The following is a 27,857-nucleotide window of genomic DNA, read 5'->3' on the forward strand; positions in this document are numbered from 1 at the left end:
CGGCAAGGCCGATCCTACTTTGTTCACTAAAACTCTTGATAATGATTTGTTCGTATGCCAAATTTATGTTGATGATATCATATTTGGTTCTACTAACGAATCTACATGTGAAGAATTTAGTAGGATCATGACACAAAAATTCGAGATGTCTATGATGGGGGAGTTGAAGTATTTTCTAGGATTCCAAGTCAAGCAACTCCAAGAGGGCACCTTCATTAGCCAAACGAAGTATACTCAAGACATTCTAAGCAAGTTTGGAATGAAGGATGCCAAGCCCATCAAGACTCCCATGGGAACAAATGGGCATCTCGACCTCGACACGGGAGGTAAGTCTGTGGATCAAAAGGTATACCGGTCGATGATTGGTTCATTGCTTTATTTATGTGCATCTCGACCGGACATTATGCTTTCCGTATGCATGTGTGCAAGATTCCAATCCGACCCTAAGGAATCCCACCTTACGGCCGTAAAACGAATCTTGAGATATTTGGCTTACACACCTAAGTTTGGGCTTTGGTACCCTCGGGGATCCACATTTGATTTAATTGGTTATTCGGATGCCGATTGGGCGGGGTGTAATATTAATAGGAAGAGCACATCGGGGACTTGCCAATTCTTGGGAAGATCCTTGGTGTCTTGGGCTTCAAAGAAGCAAAATTCGGTCGCTCTTTCTACCGCCGAAGCCGAGTACATTGCCGCAGGCCATTGTTGCGCGCAATTACTTTGGATGAGGCAAACCCTGCGGGACTATGGTTACAAATTAACCAAAGTTCCTCTTCTATGTGATAATGAGAGTGCAATCTGCATGGCGGATAATCCCGTTGAGCATAGCCGCACTAAACACATAGCCATTCGGTATCATTTTCTTCGGGATCACCAACAAAAGGGGGATATCGAGATTTCATACATTAACACTAAAGATCAATTAGCCGATATCTTTACCAAGCCTCTTGATGAACAAACTTTTACCAAACTTAGGCATGAGCTCAATATTCTTGATTCCAGGAACTTCTTTTGCTAACTTGCACATATCTCATAAGTATACCTTTGATCATGTCTCTTTTATATATGCTATGACTAATGTGTTTTCAAGTGTATTTCAAACCAAGTCATAGGTATATTGAAAGGGAATTGGAGTCTTCGGCGAAGACAAAGGCTTCCACTCCACTCTACTCATCCTTCGTCGTCGCTCCGCATCACTCTCCATCTTTGGTATAATCTTCACTCATATGTTTTATTTGCCAAAGGGGAGAAAATAGTTTGCAAAGGGCTTATATCTCACTCAAAGTATCCGTTTTTGGCGATTAATGCCAAAGGGGGAGAAAGTATGAGCCCAAAACAAAAGGACCGCACCCACCACCCTAATTTTAAAATTAATGGTTTTCAATTTGAAAATTTCAAATTAGTATCTCTTTGTGTTCTAAAGGGGGAGCAAGTAGTATTTTTAAAACTTGATATCTTAAAACCCTCTTGAACACTAAGAGGAGAATTTATTTGAGGGGGAGTTTTGTTTAGCCAAAGGAAAAGCATTTGGAACAAGGGGAGAGAATTTCAAATCTTGAAAATGCTTCTCAAAATCTTATTCATTTACCTTTGACTATCTTGCAAAATGACTTTGAAAAGAATTTACAAAAGAATTTGCAAAAACAAAACATGTGGTGCAAGCGTGGTCCAATATGTTAAAAATAAAAGAAACAATCCACGCATATCTTGTAAGTATTTATATTGGCTCAATTCCAAAGCAACCTTTGCACTTACATTATGCAAACTAGTTCAATTATGCACTTTTATATTTGCTTTGGTTTGTGTTGGCATCAATCACCAAAAAGGGGGAGATTGAAAGGGAATTAGGCTTACACCTAGTCCCTAATTAATTTTGGTGGCTGAATTGCCCAACACAAATATTTGGACTAACTAGTTTGCTCGAGTGTATAAGTTATACAGGTGCCAAAGGTTCACACTTAGCCAATAAAAAGACCAAGTATTGGGTTCAAACAAAGGAGCAAGGGTCAACCGAAGGCACCTCTGGTCTGGCGCACCGGACTGTCCGGTGTGCCACCGGACATGTCCGGTGCACCAGAGGACTCCAACTCCGAACTGCTCACCTTCGGGAAATTCCAGAGGCGACTCCGCTATAATTCACCGGACTGTCCGGTGTACACCGGACATGTCCGGTGCTCCAAGGAAGAGCGGCCTCCGGAACTCGCCAGCCTCGGGAATTCACTTCGGCTGCTCCGCTATAATTCACCGGACTGTCCGGTGTACACCGACTATCCGGTGTAACAGCGGGGCAACGACTATTTCGGCGCCAACGGCTACCTGCGACACATTAAATGCACGCGCTGCGCGCGCAGAGGTCAGGCACGCCCATGCTGGCGCACCGGACACTCTACAGTACATGTCCGGTGCGCCACCGGACATCAAGGCGGGCCCAGAAGACAGAGCTCCAACGGTCGAACCCAACGGCTTTTGGTGACGTGGCTGTCGCACCGGACATGTCTTGTGTGCACCGGACTGTCCGGTGCGCCATCGAACAGACAGCCTCACCAAACGGCTAGTTTGGTGGTTGGGGCTATAAATACCCCCAACCACCCACCATTCATGGCATCCAAGTTTTCCACTTCTCAACTACTTACAAGAGCTCTAGCATTCAATTCTAGACACACCAAAGAGATCAAATCCTCTCCAAATTCCACACAACGCCCTAGTGATTAGAGAGAGAGATTTGCTTGTGTTCTTTCGAGCTCTTGCGCTTGGATTGCTTTCTTCTTTCTTGATTCTTTCTTGCGATCAAACTCACTTGTAATTGAGGCAAGAGACACCAATCTTGTGGTGGTCCTTGTAGGAACTTTGAGTTCCAAGTGATTGAGAAGAGAAAGCTCACTCGGTCCGAGGGACCGTTTGAGAGAGGGAAAGGGTTGAAAGAGACCCGGCCTTTGTGGCCTCCTCCCCGTGGAGTAGGTTTGAGAGAACCGAACCTCGGTAAAACAAATCCGCGTGCCTCACTTCATTATTCGCTTGCGATTTGTTTTGCACCCTCTCTCGCAGACTATATTATATTTCTAACCCTAACCCGGCTTGTAGTTGTGATTATTTTTGAGAATTTCAGATTCGCCCTATTCACCCCCCCTCTAGGCGACTTTCATCGACCCCAAGCGCGGGCTACTCCACAGGGTGATGCTGATGAACGAACCTGCCTGATCAAGTGCTAGGACAAGGGTGATCGTCAAGTGGACATCGTCTAACAAACACTAACCTAGTGTTACCCAGGCAAGCCCCGGTGCATGCAACCCCTTCCTTGTGTTTTCAAATTATTTTTACACACTTTAAGTCTAGTGAATGTGCATTAGGTTTATAGGAGTTGCTTGGAAACCCTTGGATGCATTGTCTTCCTTGAAATCCATACCTTTATAGATACTTCTGGTGAAGTATCAAAATATGATTTATAAAAATGCTTAGCCCTGCTTAGATCTTGTGGATAGAGGTTGTCTTTTGCGTTAAGGCCTTGCTCAGGGGTTATCCTGAGGAAAGATGGCTTCTACCTGCAAGAATATTTTCATTGAGAGTGTGGTGGGATCTTACTGCAAAGTTCCCTAAAATGCTCTTTTTGTCCTAAGGAAAACAAACAATCCTAAGGATGAAAGTACTTAAATCGGAACTTGGGCTAGGAACAGGTGATGAGATAACACGCATTGGGAGTGGAGCGGTGGTGAGAGTAGCGTGTACCCTCCGTGGCAAGAGGCTAGACGGTGGTGTATCTGTGCTCTTGGTTGACGTGAACCTGATCTGGTCTTAAGAACCTCGGTGGCGGGTTGACATATGCAAGGGTTAAGTGCTACATATGTCGTGTGATCGGAGATCCTCAGCTGAGTATAATCGATTCGGATCGTCGTACCTTCGCGGTTATGAAGACTTGGTCACTGCCCTACAACCTAAGCCAGGATGTGAACCTCATGAATAAAAATGATGTTGTATTGATGAGATGGTGAAATTAGACCAGATGCAAACAGAGTCTATTAATATTTAATCTGGCGTTAAAATATTGAAAGTAAGGACTCACTTTAGTAAGCTATTTCTGCAAAAGTATCTAATTTGATTCTTGCTAAAACCTCTCCTTGATTCCTATTTAACCAGCATACCCTTAGGAGTCTTTTCTTTAGTCGGGTAAGTCTTGCTGAGTAATTCCATACTCAGGGTTTTATTCCCTGTTGTTTTTCAGGTTATAGTTTTGTGCTGTTGTTGATGGTGTTAAGTGCCGGTGGGCTCGGCCTTCTTATATAAGTATACCCTGTCTTTATCTTCTTATTGAGGATGGTCACTTGAGCTAGCATATATTTCAAAACTATAAATAATTTATAACAGTTCAAAGTTTCTTTCTTTGAATCACTGTAGTAATCACTCCGATCATGTACGAATTAAAATTTTTGTAACTTGTAAAATTTGGTAATAAGATTTCCGCTGTAAAATATTGGTGTGTGTGATTTGTGTTACTTAATCCCGCGGTTCTGGTTGTAAGTGGTTTATCCGGGGTCCTTGGGACACTCGGATAGATCCTTTTAAGTTATCTGGTGCACATGCATAGTCGTCTGAGGTCTTTGAGACAAGGACATGTGCATGTGGGCCCAATAACTTGGGAGGTTCTGCCACACACCTTGTAAGCAATGTGCTCTTGTACCAAAACTCTGGTACCAATGTAAGTGCACACTATGTTGAAAGCCATTAAACACGCCTGCACTTCGTTCCCAATTGCAATGGACAGCCTTCTAATGCCGAAGCGTGACCATATGGCTCGCTAAATAATGCCCCTCACATCTTTTCTTTCACTCAGATCATTCTTCACATAGAACCATTGCTTCATCCAAGAGCCCAACCATTTCTTTCGAAAAGTTGGCACGTGATAACTTGCCTTAGAGTGGGGCACGAAGCTGTAATACCCAAAGTTGTTATGGTATTGCTCCTTCCTAATTGCCTTTGTTTGGTAAGATAACTAAAAGGGAAATGTGCCTTTGGGCCATTTCTATAAATGTTTTGGTGATTAGACGACCAACACAAATTACTTTGGTTCATAAGTGCAAAGTGGTTGAAAGATGCAAATCAAAGAATCAAGGTATGTGTCCGGCCTTATTAAATTGTTTTTGGATACTAGCATATTTATTTAAGTGCCAGGAATCTTGCCAAATAAAAAGAAATTAAATTGAAGAAGTTTGGCATGAGTTCGGCCAAACATGCACCAGCCTAGGGTGCACCGGACTGTTCGGTATGCAGCGGACAGTGTCCGGTGCCTAGGCTGGCTCGACGATGAACTCGTCGCTCTCAGGAATTTGCCAAGGGCGCTTCGGCTAAAAATCACCGGACTGTCCGGTGAGCCAACGGTGCCCGTGGCTAAAGGTCGGCAGCGCGATCAACGGGCGACACGTGGCCCGAGCCAACGGTCACTTGGTCGCACCGGACTGTCCGATGCGCCAAGAAGACCGAGGGCGCGACGATCAGCTTCACCAGAAAAGTAAGGAGATCAGGCACCGGACAGGGACTGTTCATGTCCGGTGGTGCACCGAACTGTCCGGTGCGCCACCCGACAGAAGGCAAGAATTGCCTTCCAAATGAATCTCCAACGACTCCTAGCTGCCTTGGGGCTATAAAAAGGACCCCTAGGCGCATGGAGCACAGCACCAAGCATTCTCTAAACATCCTAAGACGCCTAGACTTCGCAACCAAGCAATCGGATCATCATATTTGAGATTAGAGCACTTCTTGAGTTGTAAACTCCCTGCGTCGTGTTTGTGTTCTCACATCTTGACTTGTGTGCATAGGATTGCTGCGATTCTAGTCTTGTGAGTGTTTCTTTCCCTCCCTTACTCTTGTGCTTTTCTTGTGGACAACTTTGTAAGGGTGAGAGGCTCCAACTTGTGGAGATTCCTCACAAACGCGAAAACAACAATAAGGAAGAAAACCGTGGTATTCAAGTTGATCGTTGGATCACTTGAAAGGGGTTGAGTGCAACCCTCGTCCATTGGGACGCCACAACGTGGAAGTAGACAAGTGTTATACTTCGCCGAACCACGGGATAACACGTTGTGTCTCTTGTGTCGCTTTTCTCTGTGATTGTTTTCGTCCCAAGAGCTCTCACTATAGCAACTTGGTTTAATCTAACTACATTTTATAAACCGAGTTTTGTGCTCTTTAGTGTTGAATTTGCAGGATCACCTATTCACCCCCCTCTAGGTGCTCTCAATTGGTATCAGAGTCGTACTCTTAATTTAAAGGGACTAACCGCCCGAAGAGATGGATCCTAAAGGCAAGGGGATGGTGATCAACGATAAGGAGAAGGAGATCTTCAACGAGCCAAGAGATGACAATCCCATTGACTCAGACTTGAGTCACAAGAAGAGGGATGGGAAGAAGAAGAGGCGCATTAAGAAGATCATCTACTACGACAGTAACGGCTCCTCTTCTACACAAAGGGATGACGACGATGAGGACTCTTCGTCGAAAAAATACGGTTAACCAAAACTATTCTTTTGATTATTCCCTCATCCCTTATAATTCGAATGCCCATTTACTATCAATTCCGCTTAGAAAACCCCCACACTTTGATGGAGAGGATTACTCATTTTGGAGTCATAAAATGCGTAGTCACTTATTTTCCCTCCATCTTAGCATTTGGGAAATTGTAGAAAATGGAATGCATTTTGATAGTACTGATAACCCTGTGTTTATCAATGAACAAATACATAAAAATGCCCAATCCACTACTGTTTTGCTAGCATCTCTATGCAGGGATGAATACAACAAAGTGAGCGGCTTGGACAATGCCAAACAAATCTGGGATACCCTCAAGATCTCTCACGAGTGTAATGATGCCACCATGATTACCAAGATGGAACTAGTGGAAGGTGAGCTGGATAGGTTCGCTATGATAAGGGGAGAGGAGCCAACACAGACGTACAACAGGCTCAAGACCCTTGTCAACAAAATTTGAAGCTACGGGAGCACAAGATGGACGGATCATGACGTCGTCCGACTCATGCTAAGGTCATTTACTGTTGTTGATCCTCATCTTTTAAACCTTATTCGTGAAAACCCCAGGTACACCAAGATGATGCCCGAGGAAATCCTCTGAAAATTCATAAGCGGACATTTGATGGTGAAGGAAGCAAGGTATGTGGACGATGCTCTAAACGGACCACTTCCTCTCCACGAGTCGCAACCCTTTGCTCTCAAAGCAACCAGCAGCAAGGAGGCGCTACCTAGCAAGGTAGTATGGAGGCGCTACCTAGCAAGGTAGCTAAACAGGTAAATCACCATAAATCGTACAACAATATCTTAATGAGAAATGCTCATGACTGGAACTTACACAATTGCAGGTTCCAGGTTAGAACTAAAAGAAGTTACAGAAGACCACAAACCACAACAAACTGAGTTTGGTCGAAAATGCATACCTTTGCCAGTTCCATGCATGTGGTAAGATCAGCGTATGGTGCGTGCAGTACCTTCACAAATATTATGAAATATGAAAAAAATTATATGTAAAATTGACTATCTAGAATGAATAGTTGGAAACAAATAATTCAACAGAACATTATGGTCATTAAGCGAATAATGAATCATTAGAACCTGAGAGATAGAGTACAATGTATAACCTGACTATAAACATGTACGGACCACGGAGGCCTTGGACACGAAGCGGCTCTTGTGCGCCTTGTTCACGAGCGTGCGACCCCGTCCATGCTGGCGGCGATAGCGGCGGGAGGTCCGGCTGCTCTGCTGCGTGGATCGTATGTTGGAGGGCTGGTGGAGCTCGGGGGCGTAGCCGACGGCCCGAGGAACCTTGGGGTGCTTCGGACGGGCACGGAGGAACCAGGAACGGGCTGGGTGGAGTGGATAAAACCGGAAGCGCCGGCGGTGGGAGGAAGAGGAGGTTGGGGCTTGGGGTCGGTGAGGGCTTCCTAGATATCGCACAAAAAATCCGATAAAATGCCAGGAGTTTACTCCAGCCTTGTACATAGTACAAGATCTTACGTCCTTTTGAACCCCTGGTTGAAAATGAAAATGCTGTGAATTTCATCGACGAACTGGCCTCGCCAGCAGCGGCGGTCAGACAACAACTCCAACAGCGAGGATTCGCTGCCTCCATCGTCAATTCATACAGAGCAATACCACCACCATTGTGGCAGCCCGACATTCACTGCCTCGTTCCTTGCAAAGGCTCTTCCTGTAATTGAGAGTGATTAGAACCATCCAAACCACAGTGGGAGTCGAACCCACGACCTTCTGATCCGAAGTCAGACACGCTTATCCACTGCGTTATGCGATCATTTGATGATTCAACATATCTTGAAGGCTATAAATAAGCACTCATTTAAATGGCACTCATTAGATGATTGGACTTTTCTAGCAGATATATTGTTTTGAGATAATATTGTTGCTCATGAAAACAATATTCCCTAGATCCCACATAGAACGTGGGTGTGCATATCCATGAACTCAAGGAAAATAAACAACATAGGATATTCTTTTTATTTATGTTATTGTCTATAAGTTACATCACATTATCCTTATGTATTCATCCTTACATTACCAACAAGTTTATCATTTGCACCGAGGACATCATTGCTATACTCGATCATTTCCTCCAAGGGTGGTGGATGGCTAGGTCCTCGTGGTAGCAAATCCCCAACAATGCTAGGTGACATCGCCACCAAGGGTGGGGGATGGCTAGGTCCTGAGGGTGGTACTCTTCCTCGTGGTAGCAAATCCCCAACAACATCAGGTGACATCGCCACCCTTGGTGGCGGATGGCTAGGTCCTTGTGGTAGCAAATCCCAAACAACATCACGTGACATCGCCACCCTTGGTGGCGGATGGCTAGGTCCTCGTGGTAGCAAATCCCCAACAACATCAGGTGACATCGCCACCCTTGGTGGCGGATGGCTAGGTCCTCGTGGTAGCAAATCCCCAACAACATCAGGTGACATCGCTACCCTTGGTGGCGGATGGCTAGGTCCTCGTGGTAGCAAATCCCCAACAACATCAGGTGACATCGCCACCCTTGGTGGCGGATGGCTAGGTCCTCGTGGTAGCAAATCCCCAACAACATCAGGTGACATCGCCACCAAGGTTGGTGGATGGCTAGGCCCGGAGGGTGGTACTCTTCCTCGTGGTAGCAAATCCCCAACAACATCAGGTGACATCGCCGCCATGGAAGGAGGCTTCATAGGTCCAGCAGATGGCATTCTCCATGATGGTTGCATCGCCACGATGGGTGGAGGATGGCTAGGCCCGGACGGAGGTACTCTCGTCCGTGGCAATAAATCTCCAATCATGCTAGGTGGCATTGTTGAGTATGGTTGTGCATCTACTGTCGGTGCCAAAAGTGTGATCAATAGTGTAAGTGCCACCACAACCACAATTGGAGATGTGATGGCTCCGACAATACTAATCTTGCTGCTAACCATGGCTAGCTTGTGGTTTTTCCCTTCTTTTGTTTTTGTGGATGTTTGTGCATAGGAGATCGTTGTGGTGGATGGAAGTTGGACCCCGTGTATATATATAGTCAAGCCTAGCTTGTAAATAAGGCATGCATATGGTAATCAATACGATCGGTGGAATGCTTTTATGGCCCTAAAAGAGGTGTGGCATGTATTTATAGTTTTTGTATTTATCAATTTCTATATATGCACAAATGGAAAAGTTTTATTGCGCGGTTGAATATGTTTAGCCTGCTTTTATATCTTAACTTTTCAAAAGTACGTTCAAATAGAAGACCAATTTTAGAATGTTTTTACCTTATTAAGTTTTTACTATCTTAAAGACATAACTTCAACTAATCATTTACTACCCCTTTTATAACTCTATCAATACATTATAATTCAACCAGTTGCAACTATATGTCCTTTTGAGTTTTTTGTCACAAATACTTTCTCAAGCTTTGACAATCCTTGTACATAAAAATGTAGTGGCATTATAAAGTTAATGTTATTAGTATACTTAGGCTATGGTCAACAGATCGTGCATATGACTATGTAAAACACTGTTTTGCATTGTAGACTGCACCCTTTACATAGTTCTCTACTATATTAAAGCACCAGTTTCAACGGTCGTCCCGCGTCATCTTTTTACAAAGAACCTCTTGTATTTCTTCAAAATCAACATGTGGTCTTAGATCATATCCCATCCCTATCCTATTTGTTCGCACATTAGCGTTCTCACAGCTATCTCTCTAGAAACAAACCCCATCCATTTCACAACAACCTCTGCCCGCTTCTTCCGCCGTTGCACCGCCACCGACAAGGAGGATTAGGGCGCTCGCCTCCAGATAAGGATGCTCACTAGGTGATAAAAGTTGCGTCGAGTCCAGCCAACTCTGAACCTCCTCGTCGCCCCTAGGGACCAAGATCTCATCTCCTTGCTCACTTGTCTTCCGCTCCGGCACGAGCTCCACTCCTCCCATCCCATGGGCGACGTGGCATAAATGGTAGATCTACCTAGCTTGTGCTTCATCTGGTCACATTTGTTCTCGTCGGATCTAATATTGGTAGAGACCACTCTAATTGTCGTGTTTTTTGCAGGGGGCGTCCACTGACCAGGACACAAGCTTCTCAAATAAGCAAGCCAAGTTGCTCAAGACGCAGAAGTTCACGTCCGAGCTTGACCATCTGGTCAGCTCGTTCTTTCACTCATACCCTTTGTTTCTCAATTTGGTTGTAACGAGCGCACAATATTTTAGGGATATATAGCTGTTTCTGCAAGGGCTTCCTCTGATTCAGAGATTTTGTGCTTGGTAGGTGGATACATCAAAGGTCAAGTTGGACGTGATGAACCCTGGATTGCCAAGCGAGTCGCTAAGCTACTTGGGTTCGACGTATGTTTCTGATCCATGCAGAGGTACTTACATTTTTCACTGAAAATTAGCCAAGGCGTTACGGTCGTCTTGTTGTTTGTGACCTTGCACCCTTTTCTTCTTTTTTGTAGGGTCTTTACTTAATGAGAACCCCAACTCATTTACCATTGTGATAGGACCAAAATTCACGTCCAAACTTTGCACTACATCTACTGCATGTTTGCTTTTGTGTCCCGTTCTGATATGTTGCATGCTTAGAGTTTCAGACACGATGCTCAAGCAATGCACTGGCACACAGAGTTGCAATTGCAGGCAGCTGCGCTTGCACTACACATGCGCAAACAATTCCAACAGAATATATAGTAGTACCCCTATCCAACACCCGCTGCAATACATGGATGACATTGTTTCATCAGTTATAAATACCATAAGATGAATCCAAAAAAAAGTTGTATGTTTGAAATTTCATAGATACATATACTAGAGTTGTAGAGCTTAAAATCAAATTATCCTCATTTTGTTGCTAATGTTTTATCTGTTTCGGTTATGAAGCAACTTCATCATGGCGGAGTCGTAGCCTGTCAAAGGACATAATAACAGTAGTTGTTGCTTCTGTTTTTCTGGTATAAGCCTTATACACAACTCACAATTTCAATCATTGATTAGGTAAAAAATGTATCATACACCCGCTGCAATGGAAAGGTACACACCGTTAGTGGCTTAAGTAATGTTTTTTCTCATTTACCCCTATTATTTCCTTTATTATGTGATAGCAGGTCGCCTTCTCTTCTCCTTGGTTTCCATCTCCCCTATAAAAAGCAACATTGGTACAAGTGGATATATGGGAAAGATAAATATGTGCGGAGAGCAAAGAAAACTAAGTTAGGATATCATGAAATTTTGTTCTTAAGTGTGTTTGTATGAAGTCACAAAACAATATACATATGTGAAAAAACGATCATTCATATAGCATCTGCAAGAAGGACTTTAAAATAGAGTCTTAAAAATTTAAATATGATCGTATTTAAAGTGTTTAGAGCCTCAAAAACAAAATTTTACTCCAACAGCTACACTTAAATGATTTATTTAGGAAATAAATCATGTTTTTAAGAAATAATTAGTTTAAGATTAATAGGAAATGAGGATAACGATCTAATATAAAGAGTACCATATTTAGGACCTGAGAGATTGAGCCATATAATTATTTGATGATTTTTTATGAAGTAGAACCACTGTTGGAAGATGTTTTATGGTCCTAAGCCCTATATTTTAAAGTGTCTCTCGGAGATGCTTTAATGTTTACTTGTATGTCATTTATGTCAGCATGTTGGCATAGCATACAGGATTATGTATGTACCTTGCAAATTAAAGCAGACAAAAAAAGCAATGGCGATATTTGAGTCTGTACTATATATGTTGTACTATTATACTCCCTCCATTCCAAAATAATATTCATTTTAGCTATTTCTTCTTACGTCTATATTCAAATGAATGATGATAAACCTAGACATATATCTAAAACGTATAAATCAAATGTTGTATGAACTCACTATAACCACAAAACGAATTCTAATATGGTATAGATGGAGTAGAAACGATTCTTGAGTGTGATATTCAGGACAATCCATTTGTGGCCATTGATTTTTTCGCTAAGAAACGTAGTACTACCTCCTATTGAGCACCATTTATGGCACTAGACATGGCTAGACGGTCTTACCTTTAGGTCCGGATGCTCTGGCCAGCGGACGGTCCACCTATAGGCACGGACGGTCCCTGATAAGATTAGATCATGTTGTTAAGCTCCTTTATTCGCGCATGTTTATCCCTTTAAAGTCATGGGAGTTGTTGGAGAACATCTAGGAAATGGCCTAGACCTCCCCTTATATATTTGAAGGGGTATGACCGATTGATGCATCATCAATCGAACCAATCAATCCATTTATCAATTTCTTTACTTTCTTGCCTAGGAGTAGCGAGTAACGTAGTCTTCTTCATCTCAATCTTCACATCTCTACGATTCTACATCGTCTAGAGGCCTTTTGGGTGGCCTGCCGATCCTAAGACAGACCATATGATCTCTCCTCCCTAATGGGTCCCTCCAAAGGGCGAGATCCAAGTGTGGTTGGCGTACGCCGCCGCCCTGCGCATGCGCGGATTGTCCGGCCATCAGGCGTGGATCGTTTGGCTCAGCAGGGTACCCTGCTCCTGCTGTCGAGGTCGTGGACCGTCTGACCCTAGGCCGCGGACTATCTGCGCCATCATAGAGAGCCTTCCAAGCGGAACAACTCTTAGCGATTGGCGCACAGATCGATGACAACACATTTATTGACAACTGTGCTTGGGAGACAGATTGGATCTATTAGGTCGACCCCCTATGGCTGGTCTAGGAGATAACTCTAATCACTCCCCCGAGCAATATCATCAAACCGAATACGGACGACTTATCGGTTGAAGAATATTAGAGGCTAGAAGATGTTAGGAAAAGGATGTAGGTCGAACTCGACGAGCTATTCTTGGCTGATTTCAAGGTTGATCGGAACAAGAAGCTTATCCATGTTTGTGTCCATTTCCCTGTAATAACATTGGCTCCTACAGGTTTGGGAAGTACCGTTAGTCATCAAAGCATTATATTCTTAAAGCAAACATACATTTGTGCTCATCACTGGTTGCCTCAACAGCCTCCAGCCAATTGTCATTCGGCTCATCAAATTGGCTTCTGTATCGGACGATGTATCTTAGATAAACCAGGCCACCTTGGCTGGAGCCAACAACAATTTCTTTCGACATCTCCCAATCATTCACAAGAGGCCACACCTTGTAAGCAATGTGCTCTTGTACCAAAACTCTGGTACCAATGTAAGTGCACACTGTGTTGAAAGCCATTAAACACTCCTGCACTTCGTTCCCAATTGCAATGGATATCCTTCTAATGCTGAAGCATGACCATATGGATCGCTGAATAATGCCCCTCACATCTTTTCTTTCAATCAGATCATTCTTCACATAAAACCATTGCTTCATCCAAGAGCCCAACCATTTCTTTCGAAAAGTTGGCACGAGATAACTTGCCTCAGAGCGGGGCACGAAGCTGTAACACCCAAAGTTGTTATGGTATTGCTCCTTCCTAATTGCCTTTGTCTGGTAAGATAACTGAAAGGGAAATGTGCCTTTGGGCCATTTCTATAAATGTTTTGGTGATTAGACGACCAACACAAATTACTTTGGTTCATAAGTGCTAAGTGGTTGAAAGATGCAAATCAAAGAATCAAGGTATGTCTCCGGCCTTAGTAAATTGTTTTTGGATACTAACATATTTATCTAAGTGCTAGGAATCTTGCCAAATCAAAAGAAATTAGATTGGAGAAGTTTGGCATGAGTTTGGCCAAACATGCAACAGCCTAGGGTGCACCGGACTGTCCGGTGTGCAGCGGACAGTGTCTGGTGCCTAGGCTGGCTCGGTGACAAACTCTTCGCTCTCGGGAATTCGCGAAGGGAGCTTCGGCTAAAAATCACCGGACTGTCCGGTGAGCCAACGGCGCCCGCGGCCAACAGTCAGCAGCGCGATCAATAGGCGACACGTGGCCCGAGCCAACGGTCACTTGGTCGCACCAGACTATCCGGTGCGCCAAGAAGACTGAGGGCGCAACGGTCGGCTTCACCAGAAAAGGAAGGAGATCAGGCACCGGACAGGGACTGTTCATGTCCGGTGGTGCACCGAACTGTCCGGTGTGCCACCCGACAGAAGGCAAGAATTGCCTTCCAAATGAATCTCCAACGACTCCTAGCTGCCTTGGGGCTATAAAAAGGACCCCTAGGCGCATGGAGCACAGCACCAAGCATTCTCTAAACATCCTAAGATGCCTAGACTTTTCAACCACGCAATCGGATCATCGTATTTGAGATTGGAGCACTTCTTGAGTTGTAAACTCCCTGCGTCGTGTTTGTGTTCTCACGTCTTGACTTGTGTGCGTGGGATTGCTGCGATTCTAGTCTTGTGTGTGTTTCTTTCCCTCCCTTACTCTTGTGCTTTTCTTGTGGACAACTTTGTAAGGGTGAGAGGCTCCAACTTGTAGAGATTCATCACAAACGCGAAAACAACAATAAGGAAGAAAACTGTGGTATTCAAGTTGATCGTTGGATCACTTGAAAGGGATTGAGTGCAACCCTTGTCCATTGGGACGCCACAACGTAGAAGTAGGCAAGTGTTATACTTGGCCGAACCACGGGATAACACATCGTGTCTCTTGTGTCGCTTTTCTCTGTTATTGTTTTCGTCCCAAGAGCTCTCACTATAGCAACTTGGTTTAATCTAACTAATATTTTATAAACCGAGTTTTGTGCTCTTTAGTGTTGAATTTGCAGGATCACCTATTCACCCCCCTCTAGGTGCTCTCAATTGGTATCAGACTCGTACTATTAATTTAAAGGGACTAACCGCCCGAAGAGATGGATCCTAAAGGCAAGGGGATGGTGATCAACGACAAGGAGAATGAGACCTTCAATGAGCCAAGAGATGACAAGCCCATTGACTCAGGCTTGAGTCACAAGAAGAGGGATGGGAAGAAGAAGAGGCGCATTAAGAAGATCATCTACTACGACAGCGACGCCTCCTCTCCTTCCACAAGGGATGACGATGACGAGGACTCTTCATCGAAAAAAACGGTTAACCAAAACTATTTTTTTGATTATTCTCGCATCCCTTACAATTCGAATGCTCATTTACTATCAATTCCGCTTGGAAAACCCCCACACTATGATGGAGAGGATTACTCATTTTGGAGTCATAAAATGCGTAGTCACTTATTTTCCCTCCATCTTAGCATTTGGGAAATTGTAGAAAATGGAATGCATTTTGATAGTACTGATAACCATGTGTTTATCAATGAACAAATACATAAAAATGCCCAATCCACTACTGTTTTGCTAGCATCTCTATGCAGGGATGAATACAACAAAGTGAGCGGCTTGGACAACGCCAAACAAATCTGGGATACCCTCAAGATCTCTCACGAGTGTAATGATGCCACCATGATTACCAAGATGGAACTGGTGGAAGGCGAGCTGGATAGGTTCGCTATGATAAGGGGAGAGGAGCCAACACAGACGTACAACAGGCTCAAGACCCTTGTCAACAAAATTTGAAGCTACGGGAGCACAAGATGGACGGATCATGACGTCGTCCGGCTCATGCTAAGGTCATTTACTGTTATTGATCCTCATCTTTTAAACCTTATTCGTGAAAACCCCAGGTACACCAAGATGATGCTCGAGGAAATCCTTGGAAAATTCGTAAGCGGACGTATGATGGTGAAGGAAGCAAGGTATGTGGACGATGCTCTAAACGGACCACTTCCTCTCCACGAGTCGCAGCCCTTTGCTCTCAAAGCAACTAGTAGCAAGGAGGCGCTACCTAGCAAGGTAGTAAGGAGGCGCTATCTAGCAAGGTAGCTAAACAGGTAAATCACAAGAAATCGTACAACAATATCTTAATGAGAAATGTTCATGACTAGAACTTACACGGATGAAAACGGCTATACTAGGTAAGTAAGCCCATTGCCCTAAATACAGATAGGCATTGAAATCCAAACTCATCAATTGGGCTGTTCGAACCGCCATAATAGAATGAATTGCGTGGTAGTACGAACGCTAACAGATCAGCAACCTACGTAGAACATGAACAATTGCAGGTTCCAGGTTAGAACTAAAAGAAGTTACAGAAGACCACAAACCACAACAAACTGAGTTTTGTCGAAAATGCATACCTTTGCCAGTTCCATGCATGTGGTAAGATCACCGTATGGTGCGTACAGTACCTTCACAAATATTATGAAATATGAAAAAAATTATATGTAAAATTGACTATCTAGAATGAATAGTTGGAAACAAATAATTCAACAGAACATTATGGTCATTAAGCGAATAATGAATCATTAGAACCTGAGAGATAGAGTACAATGTATAACCTGACTATAAACATGTACGGACCATGGAGGCCTTGGACGCGAAGCGGCTCTTGTGCGCCTAGTTCACCAGCGTGCGACCCCGTCCATGCCGGCGGCGGGAGGTCCGGCTGCTCTGCTGCGTGGATCATATGTTGGAGGGCTGGTGGAGCTCGGGGGCGTAGCAGGTGGCCCGAGGAACCTCGGGGTGCTTCGGACGGGCGTGGAGGAACCGGGAACAGGCTGGGTGGTGTGGATAAAACCAGAAGCGCCGGCGGTAGGAGGAAGAGGAGGTTGGGGCTTAGGGGTCGGTGAGGGCTTCCTAGATATCGCGCAAAAAATCCGATAAGCATCGACGCAAAACAAATATTCCGATAAAACGCCAGGAGTTTACTCCAGCCTTGTACATAGTACGAGATCTAACGTCCTTGTGAACCCCTGGTTGAAAATGAAAATGATGTGAGTTTCATCGACGAACTGGCCTCGCCAGCGGCGGCAGTCAGGCAACAACTCCAAGAGCGAGGATTCGCTGCTTCCATCGTCAATTCATACAGAGCAATACCACCACCATTGTAGCAGCCAGGCATTCACTGCCTCATTCCTTGCAGCGGCTCTTCCTGTAATTGAGAGTGATTAGAACCATACAAACCACAGTGGGAGTCGAACCCACGAACTTCTGATCCGAAGTCAGACGCGCTAATCCACTGCGCTATGCGGACATTTGATGATTTAACATATTTTGCAGGCTATAAATAAGCACTCATTTAAATGGCACTCATTAGATGATTGGACTTTTCTAGCAGATATATTGTTTTGAGATAATATTGTTGCTCATGAAAACAATATTGCCTAGATCCCACATAGAACGTGGGTGTGCATATCCATGAACTCAAGGAAAATAAACAACACAGGGTATTCTTTTTATTTATGTTATTGTCTATAAGTTACATCACATTATCCTTATGTATTCATCCTTACATTACCAACAAGTTTATCATTCGCACCGAGGACATCATTGCTATACTCGATCATTTCCTCCAAGGGTGGTGGATGGCTAGGTCCTCGTGGTAGCAAATCCCCAACAATGCTAGGTGACATCACCACCAAGGGTGGGGGATGGCTAGGTCCTGAGGGTGGTACTCTTCCTCGTGGTAGCAAATCCCCAACAACATCAAGTGACATCGCCACCCTTGGTGGCGGATGGCTAGGTCCTCGTGGTAGCAAATCCCCAACAACATCAGGTGACATCGCCACCCTTGGTGGCGGATGGCTAGGTCCTCGTGGTAGCAAATCCCCAACAACATCAGGTGACATCGCCACCCTTGGTGGCGGATGGCTAGGTCCTCGTGGTAGCAAATCCCCAACAACATCAGGTGACATCGCTACCCTTGGTGGCGGATGGCTAGGTCCTCGTGGTAGCAAATCCCCAACAACATCAGGTGACATCGCCACCCTTGGTGGCGGATGGCTAGGTCCTCGTGGTAGCAAATCCCCAACAACATCAGGTGACATCGCCACCAAGGGTGGTGGATGGCTAGGCCCGGAGGGTGGTACTCTTCCTCGTGGTAGCAAATCCCCAACAACATCAGGTGACATCGCCGCCATGGAAGGAGGCTTCATAGGTCCAGCAGATGGCATTCTCCATGATGGTGGCATCGCCGCCATGGGTGGAGGATGGCTAGGCCCAGACGGAGGTACTCTCGTCCGTGGCAATAAATCTCCGATCATGCTAGGTGGCATTGTTGAGTATGGTTGTGCATCTACTGTCGGTGCCAAAAGTGTGATCAATAGTGTCAGTGCCACTATAACCACAATTGGAGATGTGATGGCTCCGATAATACTAATCTTGCTGCTAACCATGGCTAGCTTGTGGTTTTTCCCTTCTTTTGTTTTTGTGGATGTTTGTGCATAGGAGATCGTTGTGGTGGATGGAAGTTGGACCCCGTGTATATATATAGTCAAGCCTAGCTTGTAAATAAGGCATGCATATGGTAATCAATACGATCAGTGGAATGCTTTTATGGCCCTAAAAGAGGTGTGGCATGTATTTATAGTTTTTATATTTATCAATTTCTATATATGCACAAATGGAAAAGTTTTATTGCGCGGTTGAATATGTTTAGCCTGCTTTTATATCTTAACTTTTCAAAAGTACGTTCAAATAGAAGACCAATTTTAGAATGTTTTTACCTTATTAAGTTTTTACTATCTTAAAGACATAACTTCAACTAATCATTTACTACCACTTTTATAACTCTATCAATACATTATAATTCAACATGTTGCAAGTATATGTCCTTTTGAGTTTTTTTGTCACAAATACTTTCTCAAGCTTTGACAATCCTTGTACATAAAAATGTAGTGGCATTATAAAGTTAATGTTATTAGTATACTTAGGCTATGGTCAACAGATCGTGCATATGATTGTGTAAAACATTGTTTTGCATTGTAGACTACTGTCGGTGTTTAGAGTCCGACCGCACACCCAGGGTTACCCCCTGCGGTGCTTTTGTGTAGGACGGTGTTGTTGACTGTAACTCAATGGTTCGTGCGTGTCGCACGAGAGATGACAGACAATTTTCTGCAGGTTTGGGCCACTTGGAGAGGCATAATGTCACACCCGGTTTTAGAAGGCAAACCGAATGTGAACCATGTACGTGCCAGGATCAGCAATTCACGTACACAACAGTTACATAACATGGTCATCATCACACAGTGCTCAAATAGTATTAAAAAGGGGAATAATAGTCGATTACATCATATGTCTGAGACATCCACATAGTTTTTACAATAATCAAAGTGCGAAAACGAAACGTAGATAAACGCGGCCTTCACAGGCAGCCGACTAGGGGTTACCGCTAACCCACGCCTAGAACTCGTCGTAGTCTTGGAACTCCCGGAAGTATCCTGTTTGGCTGTAGTGGACTAGCTTTATGTGGGGGTAAATCAAGCAGTTGCTTTTAGTTGGTCAGATTATTATTACTAGTAGAGAAAGCCAAGTTTTAGAATTAATCCACGTTATTAACCCAAACGTACTCCTTTCCAAATGGAAAGAGTACCACTTACCATTACCAGAGTCAAAACCAAGAACCATCAATCTCATTGCCACCTGCAAACCGAACATCTCTGATCAAGTACCACTAATCACTGGACCTCCCTTGGCCGCTCATAACTGCGAGCACGGCTGATATATCAGTTTTCAAACACTCTGCAGAGGTTGTGCACTTTACCCACAAGCCGTGATTCCCTTTATGCCCGGAGAGAGCTACTCCCCATTGACCACTACCTAGGTGGCCCAGCAGGGCATCACTACGTAGCCTTTACAAAGATTCCCCGGGGCTGTAGCCGACCGTTAGGTTTCCTAAATGCACCGCACTCCTTCCCAAGGGGTCGAACCCAAGCTTGGCAGAGTGAGCCGCATACACCGAGCCCCATTGACGGCACGACGGCTAAGCGAACTACACTCCGGATCCTCTAATTATTCAGCTAAGGGCACCCCATTCCACCCTCATGGTTGCGTTGTTTTCCCGGGCGGTCATCCAACGAACAGGTCCTTACGGAGAGGCACTCGAGAAACCGCTCGATCCCCCTTGAAGACCACAAGTATAACATCATAATAAAAGAGGGGAAAGCAGTGTATCATTGATAATTCTCATCATGTTCATTGATTAGAGTTGAGCAATAGCATAAGATTAAGCAATAATAATCCAACCCAGATAGGTAACAAGGACATGGATAACAAAAGCTAGTCAGTCCTTAGGTATAAATGTGTAATGCGAGAGGTGAATTAAAGTATGCATAGGACAGAGATGGGTCAAGGGACACTTGCCTCCACCAACCGACTGCTGCTCAGGGGCTTCTCCTGCGAGTTCTTCGGGCTCCTCAACCGGATCGTTCTCTATACGAGCGCAAACATACATACATCCACACATTTAATACAAAAGAACAGTACACCATACAATAGGATGCAATAAATAAACAGACGTTCCACGCGGGCTCGCAATTATGGTTAAGAGAGAAAGAGGAAAAGACAGTCGAGAAACGATCACGTTACATTATTATAAATTAAACCACTCGCTCAATTGAAGGGCATTAATGTGGACACTACGTTTAGCATAAAGTAAAGTCATGTTTCATGTCTAATCATTGTAAGCAGATGAAGATAAATTAAAAGAATTGTCGCGCGGCGAGACGCGCGACATAACACTCTAAATCGAATTAAGAAATCAACGACTCGTCGTGCGACAGAGCGCACGATGAGACACTTGCATTAATTATAAAGAGACGTTAAGCATCGCGTGATGAAATGCACGACGGCATACGTCCACAGAACTGAGTTTAAAGTGGAACATCGCGTGGCTGGACGCGCGACGTCACACATTAGACAACCTGAAATTAAAATGGATCATCGCGCGACGAAGCGCGCGACGCAGCACATTAATAGAATCTGAAATTAAACAAATTCGTCGCGTGGCGAAGCGCGCGACGCAACACGCTAACTAACGGAGTTTGAAATTAATTAAAAACCAAGAATAATCACCGTGTGCGTGGGGTTGCGCACGCGGGAATGCGTTAGGGGTAAACGGGGGAGCGCGAGGCCGCGCCGAGGCCACGCGAGGCACGCCGAGGGCCTGGACGCCGCGCGCAGGGGCCGGGGACCGCGCCGGGGGGGGGGGGGAGGGAACCGCGTCGGGGGGCCGGGCCACCGCGGGGGAGCGAGCAGGGGGCGGGCGGGCTCCACCGGGGGGGGGAAGTGGAGGGGCAGGGGCGAGCGCCGCCACGCAGGGGCCGGGGCGGGGCCGCGCCGCCGCGGGGAGGGAGGGGCGGGGGCGAGCGTCGCCGGGGCAGGCCGCCGCGCGCAGGGCGAGCAGGGGCGAGCGCCGCCACGGGCAGGGGCACGCGCGCAGGGGAGAGAGGGAGGGCGCGCGCAGGGAAGAGAAGGGGAGGGAGAGGGAGAGAGAGGAGAAGGGAAGGGGAGGGGAAAAACTCACCTCCGGGGATCCAACTCCGGCGATCACCGTCTCCAAAACCTAGGGCACCACGGGAGGAGAGAGGGAGAGATGAGAGAGAGAGAGAGAGAGAGAGGTTGCTGCGCGGGAAGAATCAAATGAGCCAAACGGATCTGGGGGAGGGGGGCGCGCAGGGGGAGGGCAGGGGCGCCAGGGGCGTGCAGGCTGGGCCGGGCCAGGCTGGGTTGGGCTAGGCTGGGTCACATCATGGATCGAAACCCACGACACGCACGACCATTAAATGAAATCCAATTGTGAACCGAAATCCAAAACAGAACGAGACGAACACGCGACATCAGACAAAGAAATGCGCTTCGGCATGATGCAACACCTATGACATTTAGGTTTTGGTTTATACATGACACGGACATCTGTCACTATACTGGTTTGAAAATGGGAAGAAGGAGCGAAACAGGAAGAGAAAAGAGAGTAACACCCGAATTTGGTGAGAGAAAAGAAGAAAAAATTCTACCCCCAAATTCAGGGCGTTACAAACCTATCCCCCTTAAAAGAATCTCGCCCTCGAGATTCAAGGTTGGCTAGCAAAGAGCTCAGGGTACTTAGCCATCAGATCATCTTCACGCTCCCAGGTTGCTTCTTCCTCAGAGTGATGATTCCATCTGACTTTGCACATTCTGATGGTCTTCCTTCGGGTGACTCTGTCTATAGTCTCAAGGATTTGCATTGGCTTCTCAATGTAGGTCAAGTCCTCCTGGACTTCAAGACCTTCCACTGGCAACTGCTCTTCTGGCACTCGCAGACACTTCTTCAACTGAGACACATGGAAGACATCATGCACTGCAGACAAGCCTTCTGGCAAACTGAGTTGATAGGCCACTTCTCCACGCCTTGCGAGAATCTGATAAGGACCAATGTAGCGGGGTGCTAGCTTGCCTTTGACTCCGAACCTTCTGATTCCTCTGATCAGCGACACTTTCAGATAGACGAAATCTCCAACCTCAAAACTTAGATCTCTTCTTCTTGTGTCTACATAGCTTCGCTGCCTTGATTGCGCTATCTTCAGATTCTCTCGAACCATCTTGATGTTCTCTTCAGCTTCAAGCAGAATGTCTGGCCTGAATACTTGCTTCTCTCCAGGCTTTGCAATGGAGTTCTACAACTCCTTCCATATAGCGCCTGAAATGGGGACATCTTCAAGCTAGCCTGGTAACTGTTGTTATAGGAAAACTCTGCATAAGGCAATCTCTTGTCCCATCCGGACTGATCTTGCAACGCACAGGCTCTCAACATGTCTTCAAGGATTTGATTGGTCCTTTTGGTCTGACCATCTGTCTGCAGATGATAGGTTGAACTGAAATTCAGATGTGTGCCCAAAGCCTCATGCAATTGCTGCCAGAAATGAGAGGTGAATTGCGTTCTTCTGTCTGACACTCTCTTCTTTGGCACACCATGAAGACAAATGATCCGAGACATGTACAACTCTGCCAATACTGCACTGCTGTAGTTGGTCTTGACAGGTATGAAGTGGGCTGACTTGGTCAAGCGGTCCACTACTACCCAAATGGAATCGTAGCCGGCTCGAGTGCGAGGCAATCCGACTATGAAGTCCATACCGATTTCATCCCATTTCCACTGAGGAATTTGCAACGGTTGCAACAATCCAGCTGGTCTCTGGTGCTCTGCCTTGATCCTTCGACAACTATCACACATAGCCACATGCTCTGCGATTTCCCTCTTCATTCTGTACCACCAGAATTTCTTCTTTAGATCCTGATACATCTTCTCACTTCCAGGGTGAATCGAATAAGCTATATCATGAGCTTACTTGAGAATCAATTCCCGAATAGATTGGACATTGGGAACACACAAGCAGTCTTTGAACCATATCACACCTTCTGCATCTTCCAGAAAATCTTTACCTCTGTCATCTAGAATCAGTCGCCGGATCTCACTGATCTTCTCATCATTCTTCTGCGCTTCTTTGATTTCCCGCTCCAAGGTAGGTTCCAACTCAATTGTGACTCCTCACGTGTTGTTCAGAAATTCGAGACTCAACCTGTCAAACTCTTTGGCCAACTCATAAGGCATTAGACGAGCGACCATCAGATTGACTTGACTCTTCCTGCTCAAAGCATCTGCCACTACGTTCGCTTTGCCTGGATGGTAATGAATCTCCAACTCATAGTCTTTGATCAACTCTAACCATCTTCGTTGCCTCATATTCAGCTCTGACTGAGTGAATATGTACTTCAGACTCTTGTGGTCTGTGTAGACATCACATTTCTGTCCATACAGATAGTGCCTCCATGTCTTCAGTGAGTGAACCACTGCTGCCAACTCTAGGTCATGGATTGGGTAATTCTTCTCATGAACCTTCAGCTGTCGGGACGAGTAATCCACAACTCTTCCCTCTTGTATCAACACACATCCCAAGCCAGTGTAACAAGCATCGCAATACACCGAGAAAGGCTTGTGCACATCAGGCAAGACTAAGACAGGCGCTGTAGTCAACTTCTCTTTCAGCGCTTCAAAGGCCTCTTGACATTTCTGGGTCCACTTGAACTCACCCTTGTTGCCTAGCAAAGCTATCATTGGTTTCGCAATCTTCGAAAACCCTTCAATGAATCGCCAATAATATCCGGCCATTCCAATGAAGCTTTTGATTCCTCGAGCATCTGTTGGCGCTTCCCAGTTCAGAATGTCTATCACTTTCTTCGGATCCACAGCCAATCCTTCTTTGTTGATTATATGACCCAAGAATAGGACTTCGCTGATCCAGAACTCGCACTTGCTCAATTTTGCATACAACTGGTGCTCTCGCAATCTCTGCAATACCATCCTCAAATGATCTGCATGCTCCTCTTCGCTTTGAGAATAAATCAGAATGTCATCAATGAATACCACCACAAACTTGTCAAGATAGTCCATGAATACATTGTACATCAAGTTCATGAAGAAGGCCGGTGCATTGGTTAGACCGAAAGGCAACACAGTGAACTCATACAACCCATACTTGGTAATGAATGTCGTCTTCGGAATGTCTGAGGGTTGGATCCTGAGCTGATGATAACCTGACCTAAGATCTATCTTTGAGAACACGCTGGCTCCTCTCAGTTGGTCGAACAAGTCTTCTATTCTAGGCAAGGGGTACTTGTTCTTGATGGTGACCTCATTCAGAGCTCGATAATCGATACACATCCTTCTGGTGCCATCTTTCTTTTCCACAAATAGGACAGGGGCGGCCAAGGCGAGGTGCTTGGCCGGATGTAACCTTTCTCTGACAGCTCATCGATCTGCTTCTTAAGCTCAACCAACTCTGGTCCAGATACTCTGTAAGCTCTCTTAAAGTTGGGGCGGTTCCAGGAAGAAGCTCTATGGCAAATTCAACTTTCCGCTCTGGTGGCATACCTGGTAAGTCCTTTGGAAACACATCTGGGAATTCGGACACAACCCTGATACTCTCAATTGGGTCTGCTTCATTGTTTTCGTCAGCCATCTGATAACAACTTCCTTTCTTCGGCTCAGGTGGGACTAACTCGGTCACCACTTCCTCTCCTAGTGGGGACACCAACTTGATTGTCCTCTTATCACAACTGATAACTGACTGATACTTATCTAGCCAATTCATCCCTAGGATGACATCTATTCCCTGAGTACCCATTACTATGAGGTTAGCGGGAAACGCTATCCCCCTTATTTCCACACTTAAATTCAAACAAAATGCTATTGGTTCGAATTCTACCACCGGCTGAGTCAATTTGAATGGGAGTTGACATGGTAGTAATTGGGAGATTATGTGCTTTTACCCATGATGCAGTAATAAATGAATGTGTTGTTCTAGTATCAAATAACACTTCTGCAATATGGGAGTCGACTGGAAACATACCTACTATCATGCCGGGGGTCTCCTGTACTGCTTCAACCTCCAAGTGGTTCAGTCTCCCATGATTATAGCGCGGCTGAGAGCGGTTGCCCGCTCCAGGCTGGGACACATTCTGCTTTGCTAGGGCATTGGGGCCTGACTGCTGCTGGGCTGCCTTCTTCGGACATTCCATCACCCAATGGCCTTGCTCTCCACAGTGGAAACATGCTCTGTTTCCAACCTGAGCTGGGGCTACTTGACTGTTCTGCTGAGTTGCGGGGGCAGGAAGACGAGGTGACTGCTGATTCTGCCTCTGAAACTGACCTCCTCCTGACTGATTGTTCTAGCGATTCTGATACTGGTGCTGAGGATAGTGCCTTTGGAACTGCTGCTGCTGCTGAGGTGGACGCTGGTTCTGCCTGAACTGCTGAGGTTGATTGCCTGAAAAACGAGGACGATTGCTGCTTCCGGGCTGGGGTCCACTGATCTTGCGCTTGCGGTCCTCCATCTCTTTGCGCTTCCTCTTTGTCATGATTGCTCTGTCAATCAGGTGCTGGATTGTCAGGAAGGTATGATTCATCAGCTGATACTGCAGGGGGTCAACCAAGCCTCTCAGGAAACGGTACTGTCGCTTGGCGTCGGTGTTGACATCCTCAGGAGCATAATGAGACAACTACAGAAACCTGTCCCGGTACTCACCAACAGACGATGACCCTTGCTTGAGGGCTAGGAACTCCTCCTTCTTCACTGTCATCAGACCTGCAGGCACATGGTACTGACGAAAGCTACCTCTGAACTCTTCCTAGGTGATGGTGTCGGGGTTGGCATGGGTGGCGAGATAAGACTCCCACCAAGACTGAGCTGCTCCTCTCAACAGACGGGGACCATACAGAACTTTCTCCTTGTCATCGCACTGAGCGGTATGCAACTCTCGCTCCACAGTGCGCAGCCAGTCTTCAGCATCCATGGGGTCAGAAGAATGAGCAAACGTTGGGGGATGACCTCTCATGAATTCAGCACGCTTGTCTCTGGGCACCTGAGGCATCTGAGGCTGAGGTGGTGGTTGTTGCTGCTGCTACTGAATGGCGGCCAGAGTCTGACCAATGGCTTGAACTGCCTGGGTCTGCATCAGGAACATCTGCTCGATGGACATCGGGGGCGGGGGCGGCAGCTGCTGTTGCTGAGGTACCTCCTCCTGCTGAGCGGCTTGCTCCTGCTGAGCACGGCTTCCTCCTCTGCGCCTGTTTTCTGACATCTGCAGAATGCAACCACACATCAGAACTAATCTCGCAAATCTTGCAGCATAAGAAAAGAGTATAGAATTCTCCACAACACTGAACATATGAGCATCTTCACTGATCTCCAACACAGACCAACACAACTTCTCAGATAAAGGGGAAAGTGGAATAAAAGGCTTCCCAACTAGATAACTAACTCCATTAACATAACAGGTAAACCAAAATGCAGGGGATACCCACACTCTGGTGACAGTCATTACAAAGATCCAAAGAAAACATAGTTCATCATGACAAACATAAATGCACAGGATAAGCAAACTACCCTGTCTAACTAAGACTAACTAAAAGCGAGACTAACGCTAAGACTATAGCTTCTATGTATATATTTTCGTATTAATTACAAGATCCGACTCTGACGATCTATGGTTCTAAGTCTATCTTGGTCTTACAGTTGGGATTGCCATAAGACTGGTGTCCACGCCGAGGTGAGCGGTACGGGTCCTGAGTCCTAACGGGAGCGGGGGAACCATTGTCCAGGTGACGACGTTCTGCGCGCTCAGCCCGCAACTGGGCGATCTCAGCACGAGCCCTACTCAGCTCGTCTAATGCATGGTCCAGCTCTGTGTTTAGCACGGCGGCTAGGTTGACTGTGCTGCTCAACCTAGGATTGTCCTCACCGACAGGTGAAACAATCATGCCTCCTGTGCTGCCAGATGGACAGCGGGGGTAATACTTTAGGTTGAGACCTTCGGCTACCCCGTCGAAAACTGAGCAGTAGTGCGAAAGCGCACACCGTGCGGCATCTTGCATGGCCGCCTCAACTGAGTCCCGCTCAGAGATAGAATAATGCTCTGAGCAGACCTCTGCACCCCGGAGACTGTTCTCCAGACGGCGCACCAAGCAGGTCACCTCCCAGCGGTCCGGGTAGACCCCGCGACTGTGCTGGTAGACCACACAGCGATACTCGATGGACCAAGTACGCCGGTCAAGTGCCCGACGTAGCAGGGT

At 45.9% G+C, this 27,857-nt stretch overlaps 2 protein-coding genes and 2 non-coding genes across 4 annotated transcripts; all 4 read right to left on the reverse strand.

The window, feature by feature from the left end:
* Positions 1-8,240: 8,240 nt before the first annotated feature.
* On the reverse strand, positions 8,241-8,314 carry TRNAR-UCG (transfer RNA arginine (anticodon UCG)). The gene has a single exon. It is a non-coding gene; the product is annotated as a tRNA-Arg (tRNA).
* A 170-nt stretch (positions 8,315-8,484) lies between these two features.
* LOC109941611 (basic salivary proline-rich protein 1-like) lies at positions 8,485-9,532 on the reverse strand. Its single transcript, XM_020542741.3, has one exon. The coding sequence runs from the start codon at positions 9,453-9,455 to the stop codon at positions 8,556-8,558; it is 900 nt and encodes a 299-aa protein (XP_020398330.1). The 5' UTR covers positions 9,456-9,532; the 3' UTR covers positions 8,485-8,555.
* Positions 9,533-17,424: 7,892 nt separating this feature from the next.
* Positions 17,425-17,498, reverse strand: TRNAR-UCG (transfer RNA arginine (anticodon UCG)). The gene has a single exon. It is a non-coding gene; the product is annotated as a tRNA-Arg (tRNA).
* Positions 17,499-17,675: 177 nt separating this feature from the next.
* Positions 17,676-18,719, reverse strand: LOC109941610 (basic salivary proline-rich protein 1-like). The gene has a single exon (XM_020542739.3). The coding sequence runs from the start codon at positions 18,637-18,639 to the stop codon at positions 17,740-17,742; it is 900 nt and encodes a 299-aa protein (XP_020398328.1). The 5' UTR covers positions 18,640-18,719; the 3' UTR covers positions 17,676-17,739.
* Positions 18,720-27,857: the final 9,138 nt, after the last annotated feature.

Source organism: Zea mays, chromosome 8 (genome assembly GCF_902167145.1).
Source record: "Zea mays cultivar B73 chromosome 8, Zm-B73-REFERENCE-NAM-5.0, whole genome shotgun sequence".
Lineage (NCBI taxonomy): Eukaryota > Viridiplantae > Streptophyta > Magnoliopsida > Poales > Poaceae > Zea > Zea mays.